Source organism: Neophocaena asiaeorientalis, unplaced genomic scaffold (assembly GCF_003031525.2).
Source record: "Neophocaena asiaeorientalis asiaeorientalis breed wild unplaced genomic scaffold, Neophocaena_asiaeorientalis_V1.1 scaffold309, whole genome shotgun sequence".
NCBI lineage: Eukaryota > Metazoa > Chordata > Mammalia > Artiodactyla > Phocoenidae > Neophocaena > Neophocaena asiaeorientalis.
The window spans coordinates 47,813-66,959 of record NW_020173199.1 but is presented as its reverse complement, the minus strand read 5'-3'; the positions used below and the strand labels follow the sequence as shown (position 1 = coordinate 66,959).

General features: G+C 39.8%; 1 protein-coding gene across 3 annotated transcripts in view; it reads left to right on the top strand.

Moving 5' to 3' along the window:
* SYNPO2 (synaptopodin 2) overlaps positions 1-19,147 on the top strand; it is a 170,489-nt gene that overhangs the window by 139,955 nt on the left and 11,387 nt on the right. For 2 of the 3 annotated variants that reach the window (XM_024744709.1, XM_024744708.1), the window contains exon 4: positions 159-2,344. The exons of the other annotated variant lie outside the window; for it this stretch is intronic. In XM_024744709.1, the coding sequence (XP_024600477.1) occupies positions 159-2,344 (2,186 nt within the window). The remainder of the gene's footprint in view (positions 1-158; positions 2,345-19,147) is intronic. 3 annotated transcript variants of the gene reach the window in all.

The window sequence follows — 19,147 nt, the reverse complement described above, 5'->3', positions numbered from 1 at the left end:
ATAAGAAGGAGAAATGAGTTGCATTGCTTCAAAATTCAGTACCCAACTGTAAACATGTTTCTTCTGCATTCATTTTCCCCCAGGAGAGTTGGTTTCTGGGTTGCCATGGAGTCTTCCTTGAACTCGCCAACTCAATATAATTTTTGTATTTTCCCTAGGGCTCAGGAGGAGTGAAAGCCTATCAGAAAAGCAGGTGAAAGAAGCAAAATCTAAATGCAAAAGCATTGCCCTCCTTCTGACAGATGCCCCCAACCCCAACTCCAAGGGGGTGTTGATGTTTAAGAAGCGCCGTCGGAGGGCCAGGAAATACACCCTAGTCAGTTACGGGACTGGTGAACTTGATCGAGAGGCAGAGGAGGAGGAGGAAGAAGGCGACAAAGAGGATACATGTGAAGTAGCATTTCTGGGTGCAAGCGAATCCGAGGTGGAGGAAGAGTTGTTGTCTGACACTGACGACAACACACAAGTTGTGAACTTTGACTGGGATTCTGGACTAGTGGACATTGAAAAGAAACTGAACAGAGGGGACAAGATGGAGATGTTGCCAGACACCACAGGCAAGGGGGCCATCATGTTTGCTAAGAGGAGGGAGAGGATGGATCAGATCACAGCCCAAAAAGAGGAGGAGAGGATGAGTGGAATGCCAAGCAGAGAACCAGATGCTGCCCAGATGGATGGCCTGAGAACCATGATATCTTACCAAAGGAAGGAAGAAGAATCGGTGAGAGTGCAGAGGTCTGCAAGCAAAAGCTACATCGAGGTGAGCCATGGCCTTGGCCATGTGCCCCAACAGAATGGCTTCACTGGGTTGTCCGAGACAGCAGAGGCTCAGAGGATGACCCCTATGAATAGAACGGCCAAACCCTTCCCGGGGTCCGTGAACCAGCCAGCAACCCCCTTCTCTCCAACGCGAAACATGACCAGTCCCATTGCAGACTTTCCTGCGCCTCCACCTTATTCTGCAGTCACACCCCCACCTGAAACCTTCTCCAGAGCAGTGTCAAGTCCGACAGCTGGCCCAGCACAGCCCCCTCCGTGGCCCCAGCCTGGCCCATGGTCCCAGCCAGCCTTTTACGATTCATCTGAACAAATAGCTTCCCGGGATGAAAGGATCGCGGTGCCAGCAAAAAGAACAGGAATATTGCAGGAGGCCAAAAGGAGAAGCACGACAAAACCCATGTTCACTTTTAAAGAGCCCAAAGTAAGCCCAAATCCTGAACTCTTGTCACTTCTTCAAAATTCGGAAGGCAAAAAGGGCACTGGGGCAGGAGGAGATTCCGGACCAGAAGAAGACTACCTCAGTTTAGGAGCAGAGGCTTGTAATTTCATGCAAAGCCCCACTGCAAAACAAAAGACCCCACCTCCTGTCGCTCCAAAGCCTTCTGTCAAGTCCTCATCCTCCCAACCAGTAACTCCAGTTTCTCCAGTCTGGTCGCCAGGAGTGGCTCCAGCCCAACCTCCTGCCTTCCCCACATCCAACCCATCACATGGCACCGTTGTTTCCTCCATCAAAATAGCGCAGCCTTCTTACCCTACTGCCCGGCCTGCTAGTGCTCTGAGCCTGGCTGGTCCCTTCAAAGGACCACAAGCATCGGTAGCCAGTCTGAACTACACTCCCAAACCATCAGCTCCCACACCAACGGTAAACACTGCTCATACTGGCGCAATGGGACCATCCAATGAGCTTCCAGGAATGAGTGGGAAAGGAGCCCAGCTCTTTGCTAAAAGGCAGTCGAGGATGAAAAAGTACGTGGTAGATTCAGACACCGTGCAGGCCCATGCTGCCCGTGCTCAGTCTCCCACTCCATCTCTCCCGGCCGGTTGGAAGTACTCCTCCAATGTCCGAGCACCTCCTCCTGTGGCCTACAATCCCATCCACTCCCCCTCCTACCCACTGGCTGCTGTCAAGTCCCAGCCATCAGCCCCACAGGCCTCCAAAACAAGCAAGAAAAAGGGCAAGAAACCCCTTAATGCTTTGGATGTCATGAAGCACCAACCTTATCAGCTAAATGCATCCTTGTTTACTTTCCAACCTCCAGATGCAAAGGATGGCCTCCCTGCAAAGTCATCAGTCAAGGTCAGTTCACTGCCAGCCATGAAGCAAGCTATTCCTCCTCGGCCAGTGAATGCTGGCTCGCCCACTAATGTGCAGGCCTCGTCTGTGTACTCAGTGCCAGCCTATAGCTCTCAGCTTTCCTTCTTTGCCGAGGCCACCTCACCAGTAAGCGCCTCCCCAGTGCCCGTGGCCATTCCCACCTCTCCAAAGCAAGAATCAGCCTCGACATCTTACTTTGTGGCACCAAGGCCGAAGTTCTCAGCAAAGAAAAGTGGTGTCACAGTTCAGGTGTGGAAACCATCTGTTGCGGAAGAGTAATCTTGTAGCTGAAGCTGAGTGTCCACTTTGCTTGAAACGAATTGTTTGCAGTGTTACTTGAGTCCCTGAGAATGCCTAGCAAGTCCTCAACTTAATTTAATTTCAGATGTCACCTCCCAGTCTGGGTCCAAGGAGAATATTTTTAGTGAGTCAAAAATGTAACTCAGATTGACTTAAAACATATTTATCTTCTTTGCACACTTAAAAAGTCTGGGAGCACCCCTAAATAGACATGGGCCATTATATTAAGTAAGCAGATCCTTAGGTTTATGCTTTAGCCACAAAAGAACAGTGATCAGTGTTATCAACATTAGGACACAGTCTTTATGTAACATAACAGCTGTGTTCCTACAGTGAAAAGGTTCAAATGAGGTGAAAACATAACATGTATTGACTGACATTTCCTTTTTAAGTAGTGCTTTATCTCTATTACTAGTAATAAGGATAAGAAATTTATCGAGGACAGGGATCAGCTCTGGTCTGTCAACCTCAGCCACCTGTTTGATGTTGCAGAGAAGGTACCTTGGGGACTGTTGGAATGTACATAGTTTAGTAAGGTAGGTAAGAAAGAGGGGATTAATAATTACAGAGTACTTATTATGTACTAGGCTCCTTGCCAGATGTTTTACATATATTAGCTCATTTCAGAAGACTTCTTTAAAGTAAACTGGATGGGTAAGAAGGATAATTATCCTTAGAGATTGATTCCCATCCTCTCTCCCCAGTTACCTAAGAAATTGAGTACATCTCCAATTGCCCATGAAGGCATAAGTTTGTTTTCCTCACTGAGGCAAGTGGTAGAGTACAGTAAAATGGAGTAACATATAAAAAGGTGAGCAGGCTGCAGCTAAAGGTACATATGGCTATTGTTTTCCTTTGGGAAATCACATGATTGGGGCATGAAGGGTTACTGATTCCAGGGCCTGATTGTGAAGCACAAGTAATCCCATGTGTGTGGAGGCCGTAGGGTGAGAACTCACAATTATTAGCATCATTTCTGAGTGATGTCACAGATTTTTTTTTCTTGTGTTTGTTTTGCTTTCTGACGACTGCTTCTCCCACTGTTCCTTGCAATTCTATTCTTGCACCTTCACCTTATTATTTATATTTGATGGACCAGGAGGATTCAGACAAGGTTACCTTTACATTTGGATTGGTCATACACCATGCCATCATCCAGCTGGCTCTGAAGTTAATAATGTTACTGACAGTAAACCTGAAGAACTTTCTCATATCTATTTTAAGTCCAAGTCTGACCAACCATGGAAAATATTCAACATGAATTAATGTAGAGAACCACAAAGCATTTTTTTTTTTTTTTTTTGCGGTACGCAGGCCTCTCACTGTTGTGGCCTCTCCCGTTGCGGAGCACAGGCTCTGGATGCGCGGGCTCAGCGGCCATGGCTCACGGGCCCAGCCGCTCCGCGGCATGTGGGATCTTCCCGGACCGGGGCACGAACGCGTGTCCCCTGCATCGGCAGGCGGACTCTCAGCCACTGCGCCACCAGGGAAGCCCCACAAAGCATTTTTGACAGCTCCAAGGAAAACCATCTACTTGATACAAGAGATATGTCTAGAGACCTCTCATAAAAGCTTGCCTGGTGTGAGGGTACATGGTACCATTTTAATCCTCTGAAAATATCTGTATTCCTGTTCCTTTTCTGCTGTCACTGTCAATCTGCTATATTTTCACTACCCTATTAAAATATTACTTTCTTCTTTAATCTGTTCAATGTATTAAAAAAAAATACTTCCCTGTATGAGCTGTTCTGACCTAAGTCATTTCTCTGATATTTCTCTTATATTGCTTCCCAAACATCTGAATTTCTTTTCTGTGAACATTTCCATTTCTCTGTACATTGTAAAACTGCAAGCTGTAGGTATTTGTATGACATAACACAGAGGAGAATTAAGTCAGCTACAGAACAATGGGGCTTATTCTTCTGCTTTTTCTCTGGAAAATCTTCCATTGCTTTTGGTGGCAATTTATGTAGAGGTTAGAACCACAGGATGTAGCTTGGCCTCTTATTTGCCTTTTTGGGAAATCAATTAGGAAGATTCATACAGGATAAAGGAAAAAGCAATCTATCCATTATATAAGGCTATTGTTTGTATTACTTGTTCTTTGCAAAGGAAGTCTGTTGAATGCTGTGCGTTTTGCATTCTTTTCTAATAGAACAACCAAAAAAGGCATCTTAAGGTGAAGCAGGAAAGGAGATCATTTTTGTAACTTTGCATTCTTAACATAGCATTTAAAGAACGGCATGAATTAGAGGGAAGAAAATGGAACACAAAGTAGTCAATTTGAGATCACTGGTTCAACAGTAGCCTAGAATGGTAATGACCCACAAGTATTTACAGTTGTCCAGTGGTTTGTGGTATATAGGAATGAGAAGTGTTTGGGGTCCATTTCCTGTTGGACAGGTGGCCATCTTATCAGAGCCACTGTTTGGAGTTGATGACTAAAGACACAACTAACATGACTGAGACGTCATGGGGTTCCCAAAAAAGCTTCTAAGAAGCATGTCAGGCATGCACTAAAAGCATCCACAGCTTCGACTGGGAGCTGGTAGCACAGATCTCATCTGGAACCTTACAGTCCCAAATTGTGGAAAAGGCATGGGAATCCTCCAAAATTGTATCCACAGCAGAGTCTAACCTCACCCTGAGAGATGGGGGCTGGGAGGGAGAAGGACTGAGCTAGCTCCCTGGAGAAGCAGGGATTTATTTGCCTCTTCTCCCCAGCCGGGGAGTCCCGTGGGAGCTTGCAAGCAGAATAAGTTGGGTGTACCACCTTTCAGGTTGGAGCTCTGGAAATGATGTCAGTGCAGCAGGTGGGAGACTTAGGACTCATGACCTCAGCTTCCCTCCCACTGGGCACCCTTTGAATTCGGGGTGTTGGCTTTGTTGTGGTGGCAGATATTCGGATTGGTGGCTTGGCTAGTTTGAGGGTATGGGGAAGCAGTTTTTGTTTAGTTTAGGACCTTGCCTTTATCTTTGTCCTTTGTTAGCTTAATCTCTAGGTACAGCACCCCACCCATGAAGTCCAGTTGTCATCGTCAACACAATAGCAATGATCATTTACTGAGTGCTTGCGTTATGATAGGTGCCTTACATACATTATCCTAAGGAATCCACTGCATGGTTAACAGGCATTGGAATATAAAATAAAATGTAATCACAGTCACTCACTTACTGCAGGACCTTATGCAAATTTCTTTCCACCAGTGTCCCCTTAGTGATGTCTCAAACCTCTCTTCCTGGAATGTTGTGCCATAGTGAATGTGAGCAACACTAGATATACTAGGAAGAAAGGTGCTATGTAAATGTGAGTATACATATTCCTCTCAGTCTTATAGGAGGGCAGATTGAATCACAGAACTGGTAAGATTGAGAATCTGAGCACTGCCACTTTGATCTTAGAACAGTTACAGTCTTATTTCTAATATTTCAATAATAAACACATTCTGCTTTGAGAGAGGAAAATCACACTGTTTCTGTATTTTGACTCTTCATTGATAGTATAAAGCATACATTTTCAGGAATATGTTTTATAAGACACATTGGGGCTGTCATTCTGGAACATGTAAAATTTTGTACTTCAAAATATATCTAGCACGATTGTTAATGATTACATGTACCTCATTTAATCTTCACAAGAAGCAACTCATTTTAACCACAGGAAAACTGACTGAGTTACAGTAGTTCTTGAGAGTAAGCCAGGATTCTTTAACTCTTCTAGATAGTGCTGACCCCTTTCAAAAAGTGGGTTTCATAGGGCAACTGAGTATTATCACACAGTTGAATTCTAGCCTGGCCACAAGAGTCGCATCTGAGATGTCAAGAACAAATGATCTGCATTTAAAGGGAGTGGCCTAAGTGATGTGGGGCCATTGTTTTGTTTACAGTTACTAGCTTAAAAAATCTTGAAGGCTCTTTGCTGCTGACAGGCATATCAAACACTCAGAATGCAGCACTTTCACAGACGTTTCTTGAGAGCACAAGACACATGGCTGTTAGTGTCTGAGTTTGGATTTAATCTTTCAAACAGAAGTCCCTTGCTGTGTATCATTTCATCCAGTTACAAATTCGAGAACCTGCAAGCACCCAAATTCAAAGAGTGAATTCCTGAAATCCATTGCTATTTTATGAGTCATCACTGGCCTGGCAGGAAGGGTATTTGAAGTCATGGTCATCAAAAAGAAGTGATTGTTTTCTGAAAAGCTAAACGCTTAAAATGCTTCCAGAGGGAAGCAGTGGGCTGTGTTCTCATTCCCTCCTAAAATCACAGTTGCTGAGTTTGTTTTAAAAATTGTTAAAAGTTCATGAGAAAAATATGTAAATTCTAAGAGCCAACATTATATTCCCAGAAGCACTGACCCTTGCTGGTCTCATGTCCCCTTATCACTGGACTCTGGGGGACACAAAGACTCGTGTAACACTTCAGTGCCGCTGAGTTTGTCAACAAGTATTCTGGGAAAAAGCAGAAATGAATTCTTCTCTTGACTTCCCACCAGGATTGGCCAAAGGCCATAAAGCAAGCTAGTAAATTCCCACAGGACCCAAACACCAGGCAAAATTGCTAAAAGAGGCCAGTCTGAGTTTAAAAAAAAGGAAAAAAATTACAGGCCATCCTGTGGAGCATCAGACCAATAAAAACCAGAAGCCCCCAAATCAGACTATTCTTTCCTTGATGTTATCAGGTACAGCCAATTTCTTAAATTAAAAAAAAAAAATTTAATGTTTCTATGGTATGTGTATTTGTACACTAAATTACCATTTGGCACTTGGAAATCATAGACCTTACTACTCAGAAGCAATGGAGTGAAGAGAAATTTAATTTTAAAATATCAAATCCTGTCAGATTCCTGATTTTATCAGAGCTATGCCAGCTAATAAAGTATTTCTCAAGTACAAAAAAAAGTTAGACTTCTAACAAACAAATAATTGTTTGTTATTGATACACAGAATTTCTTAAATTTTCACGTTTTGGTTCTAAATGTAAAGTTCCTCATGTGTATCTCTGTTTATACCTCATTCTTGACACGTTTATCTAAATTATGTGTGTGTTATGACTGGTAAGATATACATTCAGGGTCCTAATAAAAATAATCACAAGGACCTACTTTCCAGCCTACCCTTCTTCCTCTACCTGATAATAATAATAGTATTTAAAATAATAACATTCCAATATACCATGGAGGAATCCTGCTTTCACAGCCCCTACTTCTTGAGCTCCTTGATAATTATTAATGGTTGTTCATGGAAAACAAACAAACAAACATAGACTTGCAATTAGCTCTAAGTTGAAAAGAAATGCACATTTTAGGTATAAACTGAGAAAATTTTTCTTCTTGCAAGTAAATATCAAAAAGCAAAAGTGTTTTTTTTTGCTCTTCAGGAGACATTTTAGAAGTCAGGGAGGCTCTTTGGTATCTTTATTTAGTGGAATGATCTGTTTTCAAGACCACCCAAAGGCCCTGAGTCAAGATTACCGTCTCAGTTAGGATGACATGTGTGGGGATGGAAGCTGTGGCAGCCATTTAAACAAGCTCATGAGGTCTAAGGAAAAGACAGAAGGTAGGGTGGGGGGGTTGATGTATTAAGTTTCTACTAAAAGCCAGGAACAATGTTAATACTTTACATAAATCATAACAATAACTAACACTAACTGAGCACAAACTCTGGGCCCTGAATTGTGCCAAGTATCTTCATAGATTCTTTTTTTTTTTTTAATGGATATATAATTGACATATAACATCACATTAGTTTCAGGTGTACAATAATGATTTGATACTAGTATATACTGCAAATTGATCATCACAATAGATCTAATTAACATCACACATAGTTACAAATTTCTTTTTCTTGTGATAAGAACTTTTAAAATCTACTCTCTTAGCAACTTTCAAATATACAATACAGTATTGTTAACTATAGTCACCATGCTGTACATTACATCCCCAGAACTTATTTCTGATAACCTCAAGTTTGTACCTTTAACCACCTTCACCCATTTTGCCCACCCACACCTCCACCCCTCTGGCAACCACCATAGATTATATTTTTTAATCAGTAGTCCTTATGAGATAGGTACCATCATAATCCTCAGTGTATAGATTATAGATGGGATTCTGAGGCACAAAGAGGCTGAATATCTTGCCCAAGATCACATAGCGTTAAGTAGTGGACCCTGGATTTGGTCTGGACCTACACCCTTAACCAATTACACTGTGATCTCATTTACTCCTCAGAATTACCCTGAACATGAAGGTATTATTATTATTTCCATTTTGTAGACAAGGTATCTGAAGCCCAGAGAGGCTAACCAACTTGTCCGGCAATCACTAAGCTTATAAAGTAGTGGGCTAGGGTTGGACTTACATACTTATCTGACATCCAAGTCCAGGCTCTCCCTTCAGTACCACAAGATTTCCACAGTCTCATTAGACCCCAGAATCCCACTCCCTGAGACCTGTTAATTATGTGTTCAGCAAACCATGCACCAAGAGCCTACTCTACATATGCTTAATGGATGGCTTTGACCACTTGAGAGACATTAGAAAAGACCCTACTATCATAAGATTGCTCATAAAATCAGATGCTATGATAATATGTTGGAAGTGAAAACCAGTCTCTGAAAAATAAGCATCTGTTTTATAAGTAGAAATGATGGATTTGACAGTGATTTTGTATGAGTTCCCAAAATTCTTTCACTTATATCAGGGTGAAAAGGTGATATTCATGGGCTGGGGGCGGTGAGGAATGCCATTAAAAAAAAATAAAGCAAAATCAAAGGCTCTACATAAAAGAAAGTACTCCCCTTGGCTTCATGCCTTTCCCACTAAAAGTAATTCAGGGAACTTGCTTATCATAGTGAATCAGCACCCAGCTTGGTTTGCTACTAAACCAATAATAACTTGAGACATTTCAACAGGAATAAGTCTACACAGAATAATGCTGAGAGAATCACAGTTTTCAGTGTTTCAAAATATATCAAAAAAGTAGTCGTCACTGGAATCTTAGAGTTCCATGAAGTGTCTCCTGGCTGAGCTAGCATTCATCCTGGATATGGATGAGGCAGCAAACCCTTCCTGCTGCAATGTCCTCAATGGAAGGTTTCTCGACAGGTATTTCTGTTGAAAAGTTCCCAGAGAGGACATTTTTATACCTTATGTTTTTTCCAGTAGTTTTTTGTTTTGTTCTGTTTGCTTTAAACTATGTCTCATTGTCATTTTGGAAACATCTCCTAAAGAACTACTGTAATGGATTCTAAATGTGGGTATGAACATTCTCGTCACTAACTTCAAGGAGAGAAGATGTGAACTTCTGAGTTAATTGTAAAAAAACCCTCATTATATTTGCAGAGCTTTACTGCCTTAATTTAAAATCATAGATCTACTAATACAGTGATAATTATGAGGACTTACTATATGCTAGGTGCCATTCTAAAGACTTAACAAATTTTAACTTTTTTAGTCATCACAAAATGACTAGTGTATGAAGAAGGTACTATTATCATTCTACTTTACAGATGAGAAAATACAGTAAAGAAAAGTTAAGAAACTTGTCTAAAGTGATGGGGCTAAGACTCAAGACCCAACAGTCAGACTCCAGAGCTATTCTCTAATCACAAGGCTACATTACCTCGCTTGATCACAAGACAAAGGTCACATATGAAAGGAATTGCCCATCAGAGGTGATAAGCTATACCTGTCTCAGGAATAACTCAAAAGTTACTTTATACCTTCCAAATCAAAGAAAGAAATGTTGAAAAAACTTCTTAGAGTTTGGTAGCCCCAAATGATAGACACTTGTGAACAGGTACAAAGGGAGGGAGAAAGGTGTCGTTTTTATTTCTACCAGCCTATTTGCTTATAACTCAAATGGTAGGGGGAAGTCTAACATTTTGCTAGTTCCATTGAGTAAATACCCATGATGTGTTTGACTAAATTCCTCAAACACCCACTTCAAGCTATCATATATTACTATAGCTGTACTACTTTACACCAGGTAAATTAAGGAAAAAAAGAATAGTGATGAGAAATTCCTCAAATTTTAGTGACAATAATGCAGAAAAATGTTCCTGCAAATATTTAAATTAAAAAATAAATAAATTAAAGCAATGATTTTGATTTAGGGGAAGCATAAGGTAACCATTTTTTAAATGAAATTCACCTATGATTACGTGAGATAATGCACATAAACACCAAGTACACAGAGACAACATTTTGTAGTGGGTAAGCGTGTGGACTTGGGCCAAAATGCCTGCAGCTGAATCCCAGGCTGCCTCTTGCTTGTTGGGAGACATTAGGCAAACGATTCAGCCTCTCTGTGTCTCAGTACGCTCTGCTATGTAATGGAGAAAATAATAGGTGTACCTCACGATTTGTGAAGATTAAACAAACCAATATGTGCGATGGGTATAAAACAGTGCCTGGTGCATAGAAAACATTCAACATATGTTAGCTCTTAATATTCTTATAAAGGGCACTCAATAAACAATAGCTACTATTTCATAAACTACCAAGGAGGGAAACACACACAATGATTTAAAAAGTTCTTTTGTTTTCTCTGTTAATATGAATCCCAGTTTAAGGGATCTAAGAGAACTAAAATAGAAAAAGCGGCAGCAGTGTCTGTGTAAATCTCATACTGACATGAAGAATAATATATCCCCAGGAGTCTTTTACTGAGACATCTTTGTTTCTTCTTTACTGTTTTCTTTTTACTGAAGTTTTATTTTTCTATATTCCTCTGTATTCAGCCTATTGGTCAATTTTTTTCTCTTTTGTCTTCATCTATTGTACTAGCATTGTTGTAGTGGTATACAAAGATGAGACCAGGATTCAAAAAGACTGGTACAGCATTTTTTAAAAAAGAAACTTAATATCAGCTTTGAGACTCACTATAAAGGGACTGTGATAAATTCAAAGTACCAATATTAAAGAAAATAAGTGTGGTGTATTTAGCAATATAGAGAGAATTCTTAGGGGAAATGCTTGTAAATGAAATATATTCTCAAAATAGAATAGCTGGTATCCTGAGCAAGGTTCTAGTAGGATAGTTGAAGCTTAACTAGGCCTATCACTCAGAAAGTGGAACAGTTGGCAACCCAATCCCCGAAGCTACCCCAATTCAGGCCTGCAACAGTTGGGGCTCTGAGAGAACCTGGCTGGCCTCTGACGATGCAGCAGGCAGCTGTTCTTATCCCTCCTCCTCAACACTGTCCCAGGATGAAGGGTCAGCAACCTGGTCTTTTTAGAGTAATTGATCCCCTTGCCTGAGAAGCGTGATCAGTTTCCAAAACCAGAAAGAGTGAAACCTCGGTCTGAACAGAGCAAACTCCCAGCTCACAGCGCAAGTGATGAAAAACAATTCTCAGAAGCTGAACGACTGATGTAGGGAGGAACTTAAAATTCCAGCTGCCTTTCAAACACAGGGAATTTTTGTGGGTTTTCTGGTACTTCTAGAATTCTTCTGAGTCAGAAGCAGAAGTTAGGACGATCTTGAAGAGAGAAAAATCACAAGAAGATGAGATTCTGAAAACTTCATCTGAATCTAAAATTGCTTTAGTTTCAAATACAGTTAAATTGACTTAGTTAAGTTTTCCTTTTGTGGCGTTTAATTACACTTTTTCTTAAAAAGTAAAAAACAACTAGGTTTCTTTCTTACATGGCATTAGTTCTTTTTTCTGCTAGCATATCTCAGTTTGATAAAGAAGTATTCACAAAACCATCCTCTAGAGCTAAAAATCACTAAGGAATTGGCTGGACTGATATAAATAAAATGATAATTTAAAGTATCATACCAACCCTTTCACAGTTGGAAGTTTCTTTCTTGTTTTAATCACACTCAGAATTTATTGATGGTCTGGCCCACTGGACTACTTGTTAATGCTTATCAGATGGTGCCACTTATAATCCTTCATATAAACTCAATATGGGCTAAATAGATTTTGAATTCTACATTATGAAATGTCCAGCAAAATGTCACAATTCATTTCAGGTGGTATTACTGAAATTAAGAGCAAAACAAAATATATCTCTTAGAACTTTTAATTTTAGTTTTTCACTTCAGTTCACCAACTATTTCCTTTATATACAGTGTTTTAGTGTGAGCAAACTATTGCCTTCACAGTATTATTATTATTTTTTTTGGCTTCACAGTATTCTAATATGCAGTTTTCCAACTTTTGTTCCCAGGGAAAAATTAAGATTCCCCTCGCCCCAGGGAAATTATGATTTTAGTAGCCCCTGGATGGGGCCCAGGAATTTGTTTTTGTAACATATACCCCAGGTGATTCTGATGGTAATGGGCTGTGAACCTCACTTTGAAAACCAGTTTTCTGACACACAAAACACTGAACTCAACTTTATTCTTTAAAACCCATCAATAGTTTTCTAGTTCATTCAGTCCGGGACAGCCAGACTTGTAAACGGCACCTGCTTTCAAATGCTCTTGATGCCTTGTCTGAAGGGAACAGGCCCTGAAGTGCTGATCTTGACAGCTTTATTCTAAAAGCCCAGGAGGTGGCAGCAAACTCTCTTCCCGCTCAGAGAGTGCTTCACAGGCAACCATTCTAAAGTGTGTTGCAAATAATTTGCTTTGAACAGTCTTTTAAATTTGTTTTTTAAATAGAAGAATAAAGAGGGCCTTGAGATGTGATTTTATCTGACCCCCTGCTTCTAATCAAGTCTGAGAATAAATATTTCTAGGAATAGAATGATACAATTTTATCATCTAGAGAAGCGACTGTACAAATTTCCCTGGCTGATTTTTCTTATCTCTGGGCAAAGGGATTGTATGACTTCCCTTGGCTGTAGGGCAGTAGAGTCTCTTATCTCCAATCAAAAATGTTCTTACTAATAACTGAAATCTCTCTGGCAGTAATCAAAACATTCTTATTTTGGGATCTAGACTAAAGGAGAATTTTGAAGCACTTTGAATGCTAATTAGCTTTTTAAAATGGAAACAAGTATGATTGTAAAATCTTCAAAACTAAAAAGAAGTTCATGCGCTTTATGGATCACAGGGAAAGATCCCAATATTTTTGTTTAACCTTAACATTAAGACAATCAGATTGTGTGCTGGACTGACAAAATGCAAAGTCAGTCAAGAGGCTGCTTAAACATTAGAAGAGTGAACAGAACAAAGGGACAGGTAGGCCCACTGAGTAGCAGCTTTGATCCTAACAGGAGTATTGTTTTCAGGCCTTTGACGCACTAAAGTTTATTTCTAAAACAAAAAGGATGGTGATGTGTCTGGAAATTCTGTAATATGAGATATATGCTTGTACATTTACCAGTGGGAGGAGAAAAGACTAAAAAGGAGGTAGGAGAGCTGGATATTTGAGGAATTTTGGTATGGATGAGAGAGTAAAGGTCTCCATTGTGAAAAAGAAAAACAGGACTAGTGAATGGAAGTTACAAGACAGTAAATTTCAGTTTAACTTAAGAAAACTTCAAAAACTTGTGGGGAAGGAATGGAGAAGGAACTAACTAACATATGTGTTAGACATATAAAATGTGTTAAGGGTCTTAATCCATGTATTTAATTTTCACAACGACCTTATTTGGTGGAAATCATCCTCATTTTTTTTTTTTAATTGATAAGGAAACTGAAGCTCAGAGAGCTTAAGAAAATTGCCCAAAGTCACCCAGTCAGTAAGGTGGCAGACTCACCAGCTGAATCCAAGTCTATCTGTTTTCATAGCCTGTGCTTTTTCCATTGCAATGCCTATCAGGGGTGTTATAAAAGGAACTCCTATACCTCGTGGAAGCTTGATTGCAGGATCTCTAAAATGCCTTCCATCTCTAAGATTTTATAATTCTCTATATAAATAGCTCCTTAAAATCATTTGGGTTTTAAGTGTTGTGAGTATTTTGATGCAGTTCAATGCTTTTTAAAAACCAAGGTCAGTTTAAAACCCGACAAGACAAAATTTGTTTGTTCCTTACCACTTTAATTCCAAAATATTTGAAGAAAAAATCTTAAAGACATCATTTTTCTAATGAGACAAAAAGCAGAGCTTAGGAGGTTAGAGAATAATTTTTCTTTCCTTGAAGCCCTGACCAGAAGATTTGCTTTGGTTCCAGTGTCTGTAAAGTGTGACTATAATTCCTCCTGTCTATTCTCGACACACGCTGATACTTCCTGAGAATGGAGAGCATTCTGAAACTCAGAGACACCTCTAGTCCTAGGGCAGCCATTGGGCACACTGGAGTAAAGTAAGAAAAGGGCTTGCAATTCTGTAAAGCAGAACTTCTGCTATTCTTTGCTTATCATTTCACCTGAATCACTAGATCTCCATCCTTTGCTCTTAAAATGCACATGTTCCATTTTATGAAATTACGTCAAACATATCATGCATTCATACAAAAAGCAATTTTTTACAAAGAACCATTTAGTATTTACCTTCTTTGCTTTCACTATTCAACCTCTGTTTTGTTGTCTTTTTTTTTTTTTTCCAAACTTCTGTGATATTCTACCTACCACTGTCAACCACGGGCAAAGTGAAAATCCTGTTTTGTGAATGGTGCATAGATGTTTAATTATCAGTGTATCATGGGGATGCATTGCATTGTCAGACTTCATTTTGTCTCATCTAGACTTCATTTTTTTTGCAAAAAATGTACTGGTCTAGACAACTAGTTGTAACATCAGAGTTGGATTTCATCTGGGACTATCTGACCCACAGTGAGAAATTGTAAGAGTTGCTCCCCCTACCCACACCTCCTTCAGGCTCTTTAAATGAAGGAATTGGGAGATAAATTTCCTCCCAGCTAAAACACACAAAAGCTCTAGCCTAGGTCACTAGCATATGTGATTCCAGGTGGTCAATCATTGCTGACCTATTAATTATATTTTAAAAAGGACTTATCCTCATTAGATCTACCAATATTGAGAGATGCAAGATTAAGGACAAGAATGGAATGGGAAAACAACCATCAACTGGAAAATCTGAATACCACTATCAGAAAGTGTCTCATAATATTTACAAAACAGATCAAAACAGATTTGAGAGGAACTTTTTGACTGGTATAAGTAAGGAATCTTTTTACAAACAGATAAGCTCTGGACATTTTTTTTCCATCCCTTCCCCAGCATTTTTCTTTTCTTTAATGGATAGTTGCTTAAGAACTTCAAACATACATCTTACTGAAGGATCTCTTCTCTTCTCTCAATCTCAAATGTATATTTATGATGGCCTAAACATGTTAGTACCTCCAGAAGAATTTACCTTTTATATTAGGCTAAGACTATACAACCAAAGTGGCTTAGAGGGTTGATGAAGTGTTAGTTAGTTCATAAGGCTTTTGTTAATTCGTCTATGCATTTGTATGAATCAATACTGAAAGTGAAACAATTGTTTAGCAAGTGGATAGTCAATAGCTACCTAACATCATATCAAAATGAAGGTGAACTTGGTAATGAGGAGTGGTCAGGGAAATAATAAGGAATGAGATCTTTTGAATAAATGAGTGGCCCACATAGAAAAATTTGCTGTAGTATTAATATGCAATATTATGTCTAGATAATTACATACTGCCATTTTATAAGTGCATTAAGAAAGCTATGCCAATAGGAAAAGCTGTAATAACTAATGTCAAGGGCAAAATTAAATATTTGCTCTCTAGGGGTTCCCTGGTGGCGCATAATTGAGAGTCCGCCTGCCGATGCAGGGGACACGGGTTCGTGCCCCGGTCCGGGAAGATCCCGCATGCAGCGGAGCGGCTAGGCCCGTGAGCCATGGCCGCTGAGCCTGCGCGTCCGGAGCCTGTGCTCCGCAACGGGAGAGGCCACAACAGTGAGAAGCGCGTGTACAGCAAAAAAAAAAAAAAAAAAAATTTGCTCTCTAATTTTGAAAGTTTGATAAGTAGACAAGCATCCTAATACCTTATGAGACATCCCCTTGAACCATTAATGGAACTACATTTATACCTGGGATTAGTATCTTCAAGTAAAGTAAATGCTTCCTAATTTTGAAGAAATGTACCTGGGGCACTTCTGATAAAAGATGTTTCTGTATTTCGCATTTGCATTTGCAAAGCACACCATCAGGACTATCACTGTACACTCTGCTTTAATCTATTTTACCCCTTAGTGGTCTTTTTTTTTTAGTTGTTTATTTTTGGATAGTTTTGGGTCTTCGTTGCTGTGCATGGGCTTTCTCTAGTTGCGGCGAGCGGGGGCCACTCTGTTGCGGTGCGCGGGTTTCTCATTGCGGTGGCTTCTCCTGTTGCAGAGCACGTGCTCTAGGGCACGTGGGCTTCAGTAGTTGTGATGCGCAGACTCAGTAGTTGTGGCTCGTGGGGTCTAGAGTGCAGGATCAGTAGTTGTGGCGCACGGGCTTAGTTGCTCCATGGAATGTGGGATCTTCCTGGACTAGGGCTTGAACACTTGTCCCCTGAATTGGCAGGATTCTTAACCACTGCGTCACCAGGGAAGCCCCCCTTAGTGGTCTTTTATCTCTTCATTTGAAAAACCATCATTCACTTGAAACTCCCACTTACTTTATGGCGTTCTTGTGTCTCTAAAATGAACTGACATATATGAAATTATTGTGTAAATTCCCTCAAACAAGAAAGTTATCATTAAATAAAATGTACCATTTGTTCCAGAGAGATATGGTAAGGCAATTAAGCAAAATTTTTATCTACTCTGCACTTAAGGAAACAAGTTGGTGATTGCCCAGATGAAGAGTTATATTTTTTTTTATTCCTAATTTTAAACATCACTCTGGAGCCATGTTTTTGACAAAGGAAATGTAAATATGATTTGGCACTAAATCTTAAACTTCTGCACCATTTTTTTTTTTAGATTCCTATATATGTGTTAGTGTATGGTATTTGTTTTTCTCTCTGGCAGGAATAAAGATGTAGACATAGAGAATGGACTTGAAGACATGGGGTGGGAGGGGGAAGCTGGGGTGAGTTGAGAGTAGCATCAACATATATACACTACCACATGTAAAATAGATAGCTAGTGGGAAGCAGCAGCATAGCACAGGGAGATCAGCTCGGTGCTCTGCAAAGACCTAGAGGGGTGGGATACGGAGGATGGGAGGGAGGCTAAAGAGGCAGGGGATAAGGGGACATATGTATGCATATGGCTGATTCACTTTATTGTAAAACAGAAACTAACACAGTATAAATATTGAAAAAAAATCTTAAATTTTCCAAGAACAGTAGGTTAAACATTTTCCCCAAGGCCCAGGATATGAATCAAAGGATCTATTTAATAAGCTTAAAAATGTAATGGATAGAAGAACAGTTACAAAGATCAAGTAAGTTGTTTTCTTCATGCTGTATCCTCTGCATCCTTATGAAATAATGTCACATGTTGTGTAGTTGTTGATGTGTCTGTCACTACCATTAACCAGCTTGGATTTCCCTTTTTTTAAAAATGTTATAAGGAATTGTAAGAGTAGGATTGCCTAAAAAGCTGCCAGTAGGAAATTTGGAGAATGTTATCATGCAGAGGGCCCGAGCAAGGTTGTTCTATAGCACCCACACATATCTTAAGAATTGTTCTTAATACCTTAACTGACAAAATTTTCCTCTGAGAAAGCCATTGTAGTTGGGAAATGAGTGTGCTTAAGGGATATTAGCTCCACTTCAAATAGCAGGCACATAAGCTATAAAAAATATCTCTTATCCCTACTTTCCTTCTAGGGACAAATGCACATTCATGGTAACTTTTCTTTATGTGAATGAGGGAGGGAGGAGACGGTTGCCTGGATTTGTTACAGGAAAGAAGGTGTTTAGAATATTATGGACAGCTAAAGCTATATTCACATAGTTAAACCATTTTAAATGTTTTTTTTTAATTAATTTGTTTTATTTTTGGCTGCGTTGGGTCCCCGCTGCTGCGCACGGGCCCCCTCCAGCTGCAGCGAGTGGGGGCCGCTCCCCGCTGCGGCGCGCGGGCCTCTCACTGCGGTGGCCCCTCCTGCTGCAGAGCACTGGCTCCAGGTGCGCGGGGCCCAGCAGCTGTGGCCTGCGGGCTCAGTTGCTCCGCGGCATGTGGGATCCTCCCGGACCAGGTCTCGAACCCGTGTCCCCCGTATTGGCATGCAGGCTCCCAACCACTGCGCCACCAGGGAAACCCTTAAATGGGTTTTATAATTTATCATAAATATAATTCTAATTAGGGATATAGTATAAGTATTAATTTTATACTAATACACATGACTCTCTTTTATGAAGTGCTTTCTATATGCCAGGCACTGATAATTTTTCTCTACAAAAACCTCCCACAAGGTCAAAAATTCACTTATTTCATACAGGATCAGCATCCTTTATTTATTGTGAAATTCTCTATAGAAATTGATGAGAGCTGAACTTTTGCTATTATTCATTCTTTTCAATAGTGCGAAATCTATATAACTTTTACTGTTTAAATCTTCTGAGGAGAGAAAACTTCTTTTCAGAAAATATTTTGAAATGTGTTTAAAAGATTTTATTTTTATGTTCAAACCAAATTAGACTTTTATAAAAATATACTTAAGTAAGGCTTTTCCCCAAGAATTATAAAAAATTAAAATGGCAATTCCAGCTACTTAAATATAATACAGTCTATATTAATAGGAGTATTTTCACAGATTATAATTTTGAGAGTGACATATTTCTTTTCTGAGGATAGAGGAAAATGAGAGGGTAAAAATTGCTGCTGTAGTAATTTTTTTCCAGTAACATATATAATGCCTTAAAACACATTACTCAGATAAAATTTTATTATCTATGGCCTTAATTCTTCAATTTCCCTTTA